The sequence below is a fragment of the Charadrius vociferus genome, unplaced genomic scaffold (genome assembly GCF_000708025.1).
Source record: "Charadrius vociferus isolate BGI_N301 unplaced genomic scaffold, ASM70802v2 scaffold779, whole genome shotgun sequence".
NCBI lineage: Eukaryota > Metazoa > Chordata > Aves > Charadriiformes > Charadriidae > Charadrius > Charadrius vociferus.
Window position 1 is genome coordinate 53,722 of NW_009650166.1, and position 15,056 is coordinate 68,777.

At 49.6% G+C, this 15,056-nt stretch overlaps 1 protein-coding gene across 1 annotated transcript in view; it reads right to left on the bottom strand.

Moving 5' to 3' along the window:
* Nucleotides 1-14,454: 14,454 nt before the first annotated feature.
* GOSR2 (golgi SNAP receptor complex member 2) overlaps nt 14,455-15,056 on the bottom strand; it is a 13,750-nt gene continuing 13,148 nt past the window's right edge. The window contains exon 6 of the mRNA XM_009892407.1: nt 14,455-14,662. Coding sequence (XP_009890709.1) covers nt 14,501-14,662 — 162 coding nt within the window. The 3' untranslated portion in view covers nt 14,455-14,500. The remainder of the gene's footprint in view (nt 14,663-15,056) is intronic.

Below are 15,056 nucleotides of genomic sequence, written 5' to 3' on the forward strand. Positions count from 1 at the left end.
AATCTCTGGCTGCAGCAGCGTTCTATGGGCACCGCTGCATGGACAGGAGAGGTAGTATGTAACACCTGCCTCCCTGAGAGCACCTTCTGAGGGCATGTCATCCTCTGTATCCTTTCTTTGAAGCATCCTCTGTATTCTTTGTTTCATATTCTTAACTGGCCCTTCTTTACAGTGGTCTAACTTAAGCAGCCCCGCTCCCCGCCCACTTGGGCTCTGTCTCTCTAAACAAGTCCTTCCGCACCATCCGCGCTAACCCCTTTCACACACACACACACCCCTCCTTAAACCAAATTATTTCCTTGCTCTGTGCAACTTGCTTGCTGTCAGATGCAGCTACATCAGAGCAGGAGTAAAACTCGGGCTGCTTAAACCAGCACTACTGGGGAAAAATAACTATCAAACTTCATCTGGAGGTGGGAGGGAGCTTCCCCTGTTGAAGCGTCTGATGCTGAAGTCAGACCATTATTTGCCATTAGCAACAAAGCAGAAACCTAAAGGTGCTTTGAGGAATGACCCATCTTTTTTCCTGCTTGGAGCAACTAAACCCAGTACTCTTGCGGCTTTACAGGCATGGCTTCTGCACGATCCAGTGACTGTGCAGTTGCCATAGGGTCTGGCTGAATCTGCCAAACCAAATTAAAATGTCACTTGTAGATACGCATTGTTGCCAAGGTGACGAGTGCTACTTCAGCAAAGGACGCTCTTACTTGGGGGAGTGGAGGGAATTCTTGCGTTTTTCTCCATCTCGTGCTAAAAATGTCTTGCCTTTTCCAGAGTTTGGAGTATTAGTGTCTCTTCCCCCTGGAAGTTTGTTCCCTCCAAGCACTAAGTGGTTCCCTTTCTAGGACCCTAGAGCTCCTGCAGATGGTAGATATTCCCTGGACCTGATGGCAGGACTCTGTAGACTTGGCTGTTGCTGCATGACATGTTTTTGCAAGACTTTAGTTTTTAAAACTATCCTTGCTTGTCAAATCTTTTTCCCAAGTGTTTGTTTCAGAAGTGTAATGGTTTGAAGAACCCACAACAATTCATTGTTGTTCAGGCAATTATTCTGTCACCCGATGGCCCCTCCCCACCCAGGAAGGGGAATCGGGGGGGGAAAAAACAAGAAAACCCAAGGGGTGAAATATAAACAGATTTAATAGAATAGGGCTAGACAATTAACATTAATAACACTAAAGGACCAATATTGATCCTGATACCAATATAAAATACACAAGGATTATACTCAACCCATTCTGTCCGTAGAAGCTGTGCACCCCCAGCAGTGACAGCCCATGTGGGACCCTGCGAGCGCTGCGGCTTTGGGAGGAAGGGACGGGCTCAGGGCTTCGGCACCAGGGCAAGGAGTTCTCAGGATGGCAGCCATCACAGGAGAGAGAGAACTCCTCAGCAAACTTTCTAATTTATACTGAATGTGCCATTCATGGTATGAAATAACCTGTTGCCAGCTTGGGTGAAGTGCCCAGGTCTCACTCCTTCTCATCCCCACACCCGGTGAGCTCGAAAACACTGAGACCTTGAAACCCGCACACCATAGCTGGCTGTAAAGTAAATATTTTCACACATTCGGACACTAGAGTTTTCTAAAAATGCAGTTTTCCCAAGCATTAGAGGAAACGTTACTTAAAATTACTGAGAGAGAAATTCATCCTGTGTCTCTCAAACCAGGACAATACTTTAACCTCATCTTCGTTTACTGATCTTTGTTACTGTTGTTGAGTAAATGGGCTGATAAATTTACAGAGCACCAACTCAGAAATCTTCCCTCCTGAGACAGCAGTGAATAGTTAAGAGGAAAAGCGCAGGTATTGGCAAGCCTCTAGTGGTTCACTTCTCAAATGGCAACGCTGATGAGCTGTGAAGTCCTGTGAACCAGCAGAACTCTTCTGAAATAGTGATGGGTTTTAAGTGGCGGAGGTGGGGAAGGGGGGATTGATGGTTCTAAGTAGAGGCGGTAGGGTCTGATTAGGTTCCTAATCAGAGAAGTGATAGTGGGAAACAGAACAGCATGGGGGGCTGCACCTACCACTAAAATCTTGTCCATTAGCTTGATGCCTTAAAACAAGTGTGTGCATTTGCAAGAGGGCCCCTACAGAGTTGTCTACGTAAGGTGTTTTGTGCTAACTGTAAACGGAGGGATGCAATTATGCTTGGGGGGGAGCAGGGGCGGGGTGGGCATCTGCAAAGCAACACTACATATTACCGTTTTCAGGATTACACGGTGTCTAGAGTGATTTCTGTGAAACTTTTACTGGACGCTTGTGAGAACATCTGATTGTTTGCTGGGGAAGTGCAGCAAACTTTCTCTGCAGTAAGCTGTGGTCATAACATCTGTAGGCAGTGAACTCATATTTGAGGGCCTGTTACAGCCTGGAGAGCGTAAAGTACGTTCTGAGAGTTTCCACAGCTGTAAAGAGGCTGAGACTTCCTATGGCATAATGTTTAATTAAAATCATCTGGATCAGCCAAGCCTAGAAGTATTTCTATGTGCATGCACTCTTTTATCTTGCCAGCATGTGAGTTTGTCCACACAGGGCATGTCAAGTGGACAGTTTTGGTTTTCAAGTACATTGTCATTTACAGACTTCTGTCTTTTTCCTAGAAAGCATCCCGATCACGCCTTTGCAGCTTCAAGCTTTAAGCCATCACTCTGTCACGTGGGTGCGTGGTGCTTCACGTCATACAATAATGGAGAATCCTCTGTGAATTCCTTACAATATGCATAATACCGAACAGGTGAAGTTTTAAAGAGAACACCTAAGTACTTGCCTAGTTTCCATTAGGGTTTTGTGGTTTTCTAAACACTTAAAACATGCTCTAATGTAACTGTTTTTTGTTGGGGTAGAGGGGAGTGGGGTGTAAGGATGCAGGAAGCATTTAAATCACTAAAAATATGCATTTAGGGCTGTGTAAATGTTTGGATTAAGCAGTATATTTCTAAAAAAAAGGATGCAAAGTACAAAATGTGATCTAAATACAGAAACACAAAGAGTTAAGAAACCAGACATGGTATTTGTCTGGGAAGAAAATAATGCCTTTTGAAAAGAATGTTCCTCAAAATACTGAATTTTCACCATTTGTATTACTGCCAGTGTAAAATAATGCACGTTGACTAGAATGTGCAAAATTAGGATTATTTTAAAGTTTGGTTCTGTCAAGGTTCTTGTTGGCAATTCAGAATAAAAAGGTTATGAATACTCTTGGACCCATTTTATATTTCTAAAAGACATCTGCAATGACGCATTATACTCTTGTTCTGTTGAACAAGTAAATGCTTACACAGTAAGCCCTCCACACAACTTTCATTTAATTATTATCTTTTTGTCACTTTGAATGAAAGCGGTGACAAATGTCAGCGGTTCGATTGTTTCTGGTTTGACTGCAGGAGCTTATTTGCAGGATTTGTGGGCCAGAGCGTTATAATTTTAGAGATAGATGCCATAATCGGGCCCCATTATCCTAAGTTTATTTAATTGCCAGTGGGTGAAAGGCTGGCAGTACATAGTGCAGTAACTACCTGCTTTTTGTTGGGTCTCACCACCTGTCTGCACTGCAGAGGAGGTGAACTTCGGGCGCACCTTCTCCCAGGAGGCACATTATCCCCTTTGTCAGGGGGAGTCCTGGGGAACCACTGTTCTCCAGTGGCCCTGCCTTCCTGGAAAGGGCCACATGGGCTTGGAAAGTCATGGTTGGGAATTCAAAACATCCCCTGATCACAGTAACTGGGGGGTTAGGGACCACAAGAAGTAGGTTTGTCTTGTAGGATAGGTGCAGCCAACACACGTGTTGTAGTTTGGGCTCTACTGGCCACCGAGATGAACAACAGATGCTCTCCCCCACCTCTGTCTCCAAGGAGAGGAGGGAGAGAGAGAAAGCAAGCAGGACAACATGACAGAGCTCTGAGATCTGAAATCACGTATCCTTCTGGGCAGGTTCCTCAAGCACGTCCTGCACATGCTGCCTGTGAAGAGTGGGAAACCCATAATTTTACTGTTCCCTGCGGTGATTGGGGAATGCAAGATTAACAGGCTGTAAGGATTTAAAACAGAAAGATGACCCTCCTCCAGCATTATGACTACTTAAAATCCCACTATTGTCTGTCATTGGGCTGTTGGGATGAAGCGCCCTCTGATTGTTTTGTATTTACCGCAAGTCAAGGAATGTTTTAAAAAGTATGCCAAATGACACCTACTCCGAGGTGGCAGAGCGAGGACTTTGTGACCATCGCTGCGCTCACAGCCGTGTATTCCTGCGTTAAAACCTCTGTCTCTCTGTTGACGGGCAGGCTGTGCAGTGCTGGATTCTTCACCCCCTTCCCCAGAGGCTGGATGTGTCCCTCGCCAGGAGACGCTGATGGGATATGGGGAAACATCAGCCCCTTTTGTCCCGCCGGAGAGGGTTTCTGAGCACATGCCTGGGTGACTCTTCCCCCGCCCCAAGTTAGGTAGGTCAACGGTGCCTGTGCTGACCCTGTGAGCGCTCCTGTGGGTGCACCCTGCCTGCTGGGCTGTTTCTGCCTTCTCTGAGCTACCGGCTCTGTGGCAATTGGACCAGTCTGACCAGAAATGCCTGTGGAAATTTGGGCTAGAAATGGTTGTGTCTGCAGTTGTCACTGGTGACTCAGGAGGGAGGAGAGGAGGCAGCGTTTACCTTTAGGCACAGATTCCTCTGTGTTGGGGAGCCTGGACATGCTGGAGTTCCTTGTTGTTTCTCCTGGTGCCCACAGACCTGAGTGGTGTCTGATGGGTCTCCCCACCGCTGATTTGCACCCAGCCACAGAGGTGCAGCAGCTCCGCTCAGTGGTGAGGTGCACCCATGCTCTTGGTCCAGGTCCCAGACCCACAGAGCTCTGCTTTGTCCCCGTGGCTCACCGTACGGTTCTGCACAGACTTTCTTTCACCAAAGGGTTGAGCCTGTGCTGCAGGACACCTCCATGCTAGTGCTGTGTCCCACTGGGGCTGGAGCACAGCAAGGTGCACAGGCTTACGTGGGTCAGTGGGGAACCAGATCACTTCTCCCCTGTGGGCTCTGCGTTCCCCATGGGCTGTGATCCAGCCAGCGCAGTCTGCTCCCTACGCTTCCCCCTGGGGCAGCTCTTGCATGCTGGATCCCTCCTCCGCACCTTGGCAGGATGGTCTGTGGTGCCCAGCTCCTCTCTGCTTGGCTGTCAGCTGCAGCGGGGACACCGTGAGCCGGACCTTCTGCCCCTTCCCAGCTCTTCTCATCTGCAGGATGCAGCACGTGCTTTCCCTCAGCAGCACTGTCGTCCACTGGCACAGGAAAGACGTCATTTCTCCAATCTTCCCTCTTTCTTCCCCAGTGCTCAGGAACTGGTGGGGCGATAAGCCCCTTTCCTCCTGACTTGCCTGGCCAAAGCCACGCCTGCACACGGATTTGTGTATTTTTCACTTCACTGTGTTGGGGGAAGAAGGAGGAGCTCTCTCTTCAGCTGCACATCGGGTCAGGGTCAGGGTCAGGATGGATGACTTCCAGACTGCCCTTCTGGCAGTCAGCAGTTTGCACTGCTGAGGTCTCTGGACCCTTTGCCGTTGACTCCAGAAGGCCCTGTAATCCTCTGGCCGCAGCCACTGGCACCCCTTTCTCCTGTTCCCCTCCCATCTCCCCTTGATCTTGAGATGAGCACAGGCTGCCCGTAATCCCACAGAGATGTGCTCGCGGCTGCAGTGTGTCCATACGTGTGGTTCGCATCCAGTGGAATACTCCTGGAGGACACAACTCTCGAGTCTCTCTCTCCCACGGCAGTTCAGACTGTTCTCTTTCCTCAGTCCTGTCTTTAGCTAATGGGGATTTGGGATAGTTGTGTTTATTCCCAGTGTCCCCCATCAAAGTGGGCAGGGATCCCTGTTACTGCGAATAAGCAGCTTTGAATCTGATTAGCTAAATCCCATATAGTCACTCTTATAACCTCAACATCGCACGTAAACACAGTGTCCTGAACTGTATTTGCTCCGACCCAGTGCAAAAGGGAAGAGGGTGAGAGAAAGAGAAGGAATACGGAAGACTTTCCATCGTGGGGGTGTTTACAAGCAAACGTAAAGTGCTGGAGGTGGGAGAGGGAGCGATCTGCCTGGTGGGGCAAGGAAACGCCAACTGCAAAAAATACCTCTTTACGCTTGTTCTGGGAGGTGAACGAGCTCCTGGTATTGTTTTGCCTTTGGAGTTCAGTGTCCAGCTCCTTTCTCTGTGCTGTGGTCAGGAAGGCTGGAGGAGAGCTGGGTGGTGGTGGGGACCCAGGCTGTCCAAGGACTCTCCCCAGAGTTGACACCCTTTGTGTTCCTGGTGGACCCCTCACCCCAGCACTTCAGCTTGAGTTATGCTGATGAGTTCTGTGTGGTCTTTCCTTTAACTCCCCAGGGAACTACCTCCTGCTTTTCGACTTCAGGTTCCAGCAGGCGAGACTGCCTGGGGTTCCTGAAGGCGGCACAAAGTCTACTTTTTCTGGCAGATCAGGCTCTGGCCCCAGATCTCACCTTTACAACCAAACCACATTTAAGAAGTCATTTCCCCCCTCCTGGCTTTTAGTCCGGGTTATAACTCATAAAACCAAAAGCGTGGTTTCAGCTTGGAGATCATTTACAAATGCTCGCTCAGCAATAGGCTGGAAATCAAAGCAGTGGCTGGCAGGGCTGCTCCGCCCGCCGCGGAGCTGAGCATGTTTCTTTCCAAGCATTGGCCAAAGTGTGCAGACAAGGTGTCTCCTCACGCAGCTCTGACACCCACGTTCCAGAGCAGGTAGATGGAAACAGCCCACTTGCCTCCTATCCAGTGTCCAGGAAGGACCTTCCCGCAAGAGCTCCCAGCCCTGCCGATGTTAAGGTGCCTCGTGGCAGCTGTTCCTGTTCCCTGCAGTGCACGGGTCCGCCTGGGAAGGCCCATGGCCATGTCCCATCCTTGCTGCTGGGGTGTCCCTGTCCCATGAACACTGCTGTGAGCCACTGGGATTGCAGATGTCACCTGCTCCATGGGCCGCAGTGCCTATTGCTCCCAGCTAGTCCCCACCGCATGAGCTCCAGAGGTAGACAGGCACTTGCAGACTAATCCCAGAGCTCTGTCACCAAACCCAGACTCTGCAGACAAAGACCCTGAGGATTTCCACAGGGCTCTGCCCACCTGGCCGTGTCCTCCTCCCTGCCCATAAGGAGGGAACGCACCAAACCAGCATCCGAGTTACCCTGGAGAGCCGCTGATGGCCAAGGGCAGCAGCACTCCTTCACCATGTCCAGCGTAACTGACGTCTCTGACAATATACCTGCCTGATACTTTGCGAGTCTAATGTCATTTGAAGACCAGCTGGGTTGTCATTTCTACAGCCCATTTCCAGAACGTTGCTGTCACTTCTGTTCTTCTTTGGTCCCAGTTACTGTGTTATTCATACAATTATAGAATCATCTGGGTTAGAAGGGACCTTTAAGATCATCGAGTCCAACCATCAACCCAACACTGCCCAAACCACCACTACCCCATGTCCCTCAGCACCACCTCTGCCCCTCTGTTAAATCCCTCCAGGGATGGCGACTCCACCACTGCCCTGGGCAGCCTGTGCCAATGCTTGACAACCCTTTCCATGAAGACATTTTTCCTAATCTCCATCCTAAACTTCCCCTGGCACAACTTGAGGCCATTTCCCTATGTCCTATCGCCCATTACCTGGGAGAAGAGACCGCCCTCCCTCGCTACCCCCTCCTTTCAGGCAGCTGTAGAGAGCGAGAAGGTCTCCCCTCAGCCTCCTCTTCTCCAGCCTCAACACCCCCAGGGCCCTCAGCCGCTCCTCACCAGACGTGTGCTCCACCAGTGCTGAGCACAGGGGCACGGTCACTGCCCCAGTCCTGCTGGCCACACTATCCCAGGATGCCGTTGGCCTTCTTGCCCACCTGGGCACACTGCTGGCTCATGTTCAGCCTGCTGCCCACCAACATCCTCAGGTCCTTCTCCACCAGGCAGCTTTCCAGCAACTCCACCCCAAAAGCCTGTAGTCCATGGGGTTGGTGTAACCCCAGTGCAGGACCCGGCACTTGGCCGTGTTGAACCTCACACCATTGACCTTGGCCCATCAATCCAGCCTGGCCAGATCCCTCCCCCATCTTTTCACTCTTAGCTTTTCACCTCCTTAAATCAAGGCACAAAGATACACCACAAAGAGTGGTAGAACAAGAGCCAAATGATTGCCTGGGGAGGAGGAGAGCAGATTGCTGCCAAAAATCCACCCAGGTCTGCAGGGACTGGTGCTGAAGGCGGGGCGGGGGGGAAAAAAAAAGGGGAGGGGGAAGGGGGCGCGGGTCTGCAGGCCTTGGGCAACACAAAACAGAGCGAGGCAGGAGCACCCTCTGCAGAGCAGCTATTGAAGTTGGTATATTTACATGGTGTTATTGTGAAAACACGATACGATCACCTTTGGATTTTGTTATAGCGCACAAAGAGAAATTTTTCTGCCATGCCTGGAAGTGAGGCCCCATCCCTGGAGGTGTTCAAGGCCGGGTTGGACGGGGCTTGGAGCAACCTGGGCTGGTGGGGGGTGTCCCTGCCCAGGGCAGGGGGTGGGACTGGATGGTCTTTAAGGTCTCTTCCAACCCAAACCATTCTGTGATTCTAGGATACAGTTGATGCATTCAATAGTGATACTGTCGCCATGGGTAGTGTTACCGTTGGGTTTGCTTTACCCTAAAGGAGGTGTTCTTTCTTAATACCAGTTGTAATCACACATTACAGGGTTACCATCTGGAAACAGTACACATAATAGAGGTATACATATTAAGCTTTGGTTACTGGACAAGTATAAACATCCTCTAGTACTTATCTGTACCATCTTCCTTCTAACTTAATTCTATCCCACCCAATCAGAATGTCTCACTAGTCATTATCTCCCCTTCCAATCTGCATATACGTGAGCCACACTGCACTCAGTCTCTTTATTTCAAAACTTTTACCTCTCTATTTTAGACCCTCCTACATTTCTTCTACATGTACAGTGACACCTTAAAGTAAGCAGCTGAATCAACACTTTCTAATCTTGAGCTGCAGCATAGCATATTGAAGTCCTTCCAGAGACCACCGGAGAAGATAAACTGTGATGCCCTGTCTCAGCAGACTGCCAAAGGCTGAGCTGATCTATGTATCTAGTTCATACCTACGTCACAGGATGAATTTTTAACTTTCTTGCATTCTTTGCTGGGTATTTTCTGATTTAGTAAGTGGTTTGTAACTGTGGGGAACTTGAATTACTGCAAAACAAAACATAATTGCAAGAGAAAGATAATCTAACCCCTAACCTGATTCGATCTCACATTTTAAATCCACGACCTCTTTAGCAACATCCACATTGTGCCTGCCAAGTTTTTCTTTTGCTGTCTATCGTTAGGACCGAGAAGGAAGGTTGAGCAGGACACTGGGACTCCAGCCCCCACCACCTGCATGATTAGCAGGTGCAGGGCAGGAGAGGGGAAGGTCTGGCCCCTCTCTTTAATAAATTTATCAATGATTTGGATGAGGGGTTCAAGCGCACCTCAGTAAGTTGGCAGATGACACCAAGTTGAGTGGGAATGTCGATCTGCCTGAGGGCAGGGTGGCTTCACAGCGGGATCTGGCCAGGCTGGATTGATGGGCTGAGGCCAACGGTGTGAGGTTCAACACGGCCAAGTGCCGGGTCCTGCACTGGAGCCACAACATCCCCACGCAGCGCTTCAGCCTTGGGGCAGAATGACTGGAAAGCTGCCCGGCAGAGAAGGACCCGGGGGTGTTGGCCAACAGTGGCTGAACATGAGTCAGCAGTGTGCCCAGGTGGGCAAGAAGGCCAATGGCATCCTGGTCTGTATCAGGAACAGTGTGGCCAGCAGGACTGGGGCAGTGACCGTCCCCCTGTCCTCGGCACTGGTGAGGCCCCACCTCGAGTACTGTGTTCAGTTTTGGGCCCCTCACGACAAGAAGGACATTGAGGTGTTGGAGTGTGTCCAGAGAAGGGCAACGGAGCTGTGAGGGGTCTGGAGCACACGTCTGGTGAGGAGCAGCTGAGGGCCCTGGGGGTGTTGAGGCTGGAGAAGAGGAGGCTGAGGGGAGACCTCCTCGCTCTCTACAGCTCCCTGAAAGGAGGGGGTAGCGAGGGGGGGTCGGGCTCTGCTCCCAAAGAACAGGCGATGGGACAAGAGAGAACAGCCTCAAGTTGTGCCAGGGGAAGTTTAGGATGGAGATTAGGAAAAATGTCTTCATGGAAAGGGTTGTCAAGCACTGGCACAGGCTGCCCAGGGCAGTGGTGGAGTCGCCATCCCTGGAGGGATTTAACAGAGGGGCAGAGGTGGTGCTGAGGGACAGTAGGGTAGTGGTGGTTTGGGCAGTGTTGGGTTGATGGTTGGACTTATGATCTTAAAGGTCCCTTCTAACCCAGATGATTCTATGATTCTGTCTGCCACAACCCACCTTCCTAGGTGGGCAGTGGGAGAGGCTGCAGGAGGACTGTCACCCAGCTGCCTCCTGTAGTATCCCCTTCGGCTGGTGGCTTTGGTTCCTTCTGCTAGCAGTGCATTTAAACAAGCCCATCTTATCCCTCATTATTTTCAATGTCAGCTGAGCTTTGGCTTTCACCCTTGAGTAATACCTGTCCATTCCAAGGCAGCCAATGGTCTCCTGGGGTGCATTGCAAAGAGTGTGGCCGGCAGGTCAAGGAAGGTCATCCTCCCCCTCTGCTATGTCCTGGGGAGGCCACATCTGGAGCACTGTGTCCAGTTCGGGGCTCCCCAGGTCAAGAAGGACAGGGAACTACTGGAGAGGGTCCAGCAAAGGGCTACAGAGATTGTCAGGCACCAGAACATCTCTCTGCTGAGGAAAGGCTGAGAGCCCCGGGGCTGTTCAGCCTGGGGAAGAGAAGGCTGAGAGGGGATCTCAGCAATGCTGATCAATAACTACAGGGTGGTGGCAAAAGAATGGGGCCAGGCTCTTTCCAGTGGTGCCCCGTGACAGGACAAGAGGGAACGGGCACAAAGGTGACCATGGGCAGTTCCATCTGAAGCTGAGGAGGGCCTTCTCTGCTGTGAGAGCGGCAGAGCAGTGGCACAGGCTGCCCAGAGAGGTGGGGGAGTCTCCCCCTCTGGAGCCATCCCAAACCCGCCTGGACGCCGTCCTGTGCCACTGCTGGAGGTGCCCCTGCTCTGGCGGGGGGTGGACTGGGGGAGCTCCAGAGGGCCCTTCCAACCCCGACCACCCTCTGATTCCTCCTGGTAGCCCACCCGGCTTCCACTTTCCATGACCTTCCTTTTCACAGGCGTGCTCAGGCTGGGGTTCCCCTTCTGCCTCATCTCTATCAATATTTAGAATATCGGCTTTTGTCCAGCTTGTTTAAGTATTTGGGCACCTCACATCTCAGTCAAACTAAAAAACTTTATTTTGGTTGAAAAAATCTTTAATCACATAACACATCACATGAATCGCACCATGTCCCACCCCTGCCCCTTTACGTATAAAATACTGGTATAAAGTTTTTTTTCCAGAGGCAAGTTAGCTTCCACAGTGTCCTCCCATAAGAGAGCAGTTCAGCCAACAGCTGGAACGCTTGCTGTGCCCCAGAAGTTGAGAAGCAGAAGAGCTCTGTTGAAGGAAATGTAGTCTTTAGGAAGAAAAAGGAACTTTGCAGACAGCTGCAGCAGCAACGTGTGAAGCCACCGGGGTTTCAGCTCCATCTCATTCCGTGTCAGCAGGGCTCCCGCCCTACCTGCGCCCACCCTGCGGCACATGGAATGACAGAGGCTTTGAGGGTTTTACATGAACTGAGACAGCACAGATGGTATTGTAAATCATTTTGGACATAACATGTAGTACAAATTTGTCTGAAGTCACACATCATCAAATGCAGTTACCTAAGCAGTTCCTTCAAGCCCTACATCTCACCTTCAGAGATGGCGAATAGCAAGGACACTTTGCTTACCAAAAGGAAATTGGCCGACACAAGAACAAGGAGACTCTAAAAGGGCAAAATAAATGAACAGAGAAACATGTATTAAAATGCCCAGCTAGTCTCAAAAACAGGGAAAAAAAATCCAGTTCCAATTATTTTATGGCTCCTACCACAAGCCAAAAAAAAACAAATCGTCCCACCTTGGTAGAAGAGAAATCCTGCTACACCAGGTCACAACTATATAAACTTTGGACACCATCAAATGCCATCCTATAAGCACTAAACCAGAAAGCTGTAAACTTAAGGTGGAATTGGACCAGTTTATCAGCAAAGATTTGCCAGGGATCCCTTACAAGGTGCCCAACTGATCTCATAGAAGATGATCTCACAAGTGCATCGTATGCTAAACCTATCAGATTTGCTATTTAAAATAAATTTAAGGTAAATTTAGATTTCAGATTTAGATTAAAGACACAGTAAGACAGATGATATTTCGCTGCAGACTTCCTCTTTTCCTCTGAATACCCTCGACCCTCAGGCTCAAATGAAAACCGATTCCATACTTGGTCTGCTGATGGGTTTCCCTGGGAAAGCGTGAGGAACATGAAGAGCACAAACCACTCGATAAGCATCGAACGCACTGAGCAGCACAGAACGAGGCAGCCAGAAGGTGTGGAGCACACAGGGTATTCCACAAGCACCGAGGCTTCCCTGCTTTCCTCCGCTGAACCACCCGACGGGATCATCCGGGCGCTGGTGGCACATCAGCCTCTGCTCCTCTGTCCATGGCGCAGGCGGCTAGCGCTGCCTGCTGCCCCTTCCCTTGCCCTGGCTACCAAGCAGGAAAACAACTGGCCCATATCTGGGCTTTAAAGCCATGCCCCAGCACACAGGTCAGTCAAGACTTCAGTTACATGGCTGTAAAGAAGCACAGCTAAAGCCCATGTCACTTGCCCGTATTACCTAAAATCCATTTGTTACTGTTATTAATACCATTTCTCTCCACATCTGCAACAGGCTACGTGATAATCAAAGCAGAGCTGATTGCAGCAAAGACAGGACGCAGAATTTGTAATCCACTACAAATTAAGACCCACAACCATTCCAGACAGAAAAAAAACCCCAAAGGATTTGCCAGCATTATGCCACATCGTCTGAATATGACACTTCTGGGGCACTGTCCAACACCTGGAAATGCTCCAGATGCGTACAGGGACGAGGACGGGAATGTATCTGAAGGCCGACTGAAATGGATGACACCCAAAATCCCAGGATGGCCATTCCGACAGAGCACCCACAGTCTGCAGGGAAAGGAGTACCATATTTAAACAATGAGGCATTTCATAACCGTGGATGTTTAAATGTGGATAGAGATCTACAAGCAAGGAGATCCGTCTAAGCTGGCGGTCATCTCTGTCAGATGAGATGTATGAGAATGTCTTTCACAGTAAATTTGCAGATACAGAGGATAATGCAAAGAACACCCTTCCCAAGGATGAGGGATGTTTACCATCCCAAGGCACGTAACTTCAGGAAACTCTTCTGACGATAGCTGATTTCAAGAGAAAGGTCTGTTGCCCTGATCCCACCGTTATTCTGAATGCAAAGAACAGCAGAGATGGCCCATTCCGCATCTACAAACACAAAACCCACGTATCTGAACTTGAGCACAGTGAGGACTTTCCTGCCTCGACACGAAAAGTACCACCTACAGAGTGCAAAACTCCAACCGACCATCTCAGAAAAGGAATACAACTCCCCAAAACGTGACGTGCACTAGCACTATTAAGAGTTTTTGGAGGCTGGATTTGGTACGAGGCACAGCGAGATGACGCAGGCCTGATGCCCCCCTGACCGAAAGCAGGCAGGCGTACAGCATTCAGCTCCCATGGGGCAGCAGTGGGGCACAAAAAGGTACCAAAATATACCTCAGAAAAGATGAGAAAGATTTCAGCCTAAAATTGGAAGATTTGTGCTGGTTAATACTGTATGTGTGAACAAAAAAGTTAGCTGAGGTTATAACCGTGCTTTAAGGCCCTTCCCGACAAATCCTTCTCCCTCCAAGTGCAACAGTGAGTTTGCAGGTGGGAACCCGTCACTTCCCACCTCTTTTTGCACACTTACTCCACAGGAGTGTGCCCACGAGCAATGCGAAATTCTCCTCTGGGGCATTCTTTCGTTGCAGATTACAGGGATCAGGGACACTTCTAGCCAGCAAAGGAAGGGCTCACTACACCTTACGCTCTGCCTTTGCATCCTCTCATCCCTACACACCCACAAGGACGCTCCTACCTTGCAGTGCAGCTGGGCAAAACTTTCACTTCTGCTTCCTATTTAACCAGATTCTTAAACTTGCAGACAGTAAGGTGAGAGCAGTAAAGGCCAGGGCTATTTTTATAGGGCCATTCTCAACTACAGCGTCCCCAGAAAAATTTGTTTCCCTACGTGCTTTCCACATGACGTGTCTGAGTGTGATTTGTAAACTCAGAAGTTCACAGGAGGGGCTCATCCAAAGCGGCGCTCGGAGGAAAAAGTACAATTTGGAGGACAGTCCATCTTGCTCCAAAAGACGATCTCCTCTGGCAAGAGTTCAGTAGCTCATGTCAGATACTGCACGACGAGAAACATAATTACACAAGTCAAAATCATTCCCCCGATCATGAAGTATTTATCTTGAAAGGCTCGCTTCTCAATCAGCCGCATTACTGTATTGGATAAGCCCAACATGTTGGCAACATCCAGGATCTTCTTATGAGTACCCTAAGAAGAAAAAGACAGCAAAGAAACAATTAACCTCATGGTCCAACACTTCTTATTCCATAGTCCATGAATATATCGTCACGGATGGCAAATGATGAATTCTGACTGATGGAACTTGCTACCAGCCAACAGTTCCTACAATTTCAGAGGAGATGGTCACAGGCCCCCAGAACAGCTGGATGATGAGACTCATTAATTCACACGCATGAACAGGAATGTGGTTAAAGATACAAAACAATCTGTCCAGACAGAGACATCATAAAGAGTGGCTCAGGTTAAATGCTCTCCCTACAGAGGCATTAAAGAGTTTTTCTGGTCCTTTTCCAGACACACAGTCTAATAAAAGCTTGAAGCTTCTCGATCAACCTTTCTTGCAGAACTTCCCTCCTGCTGA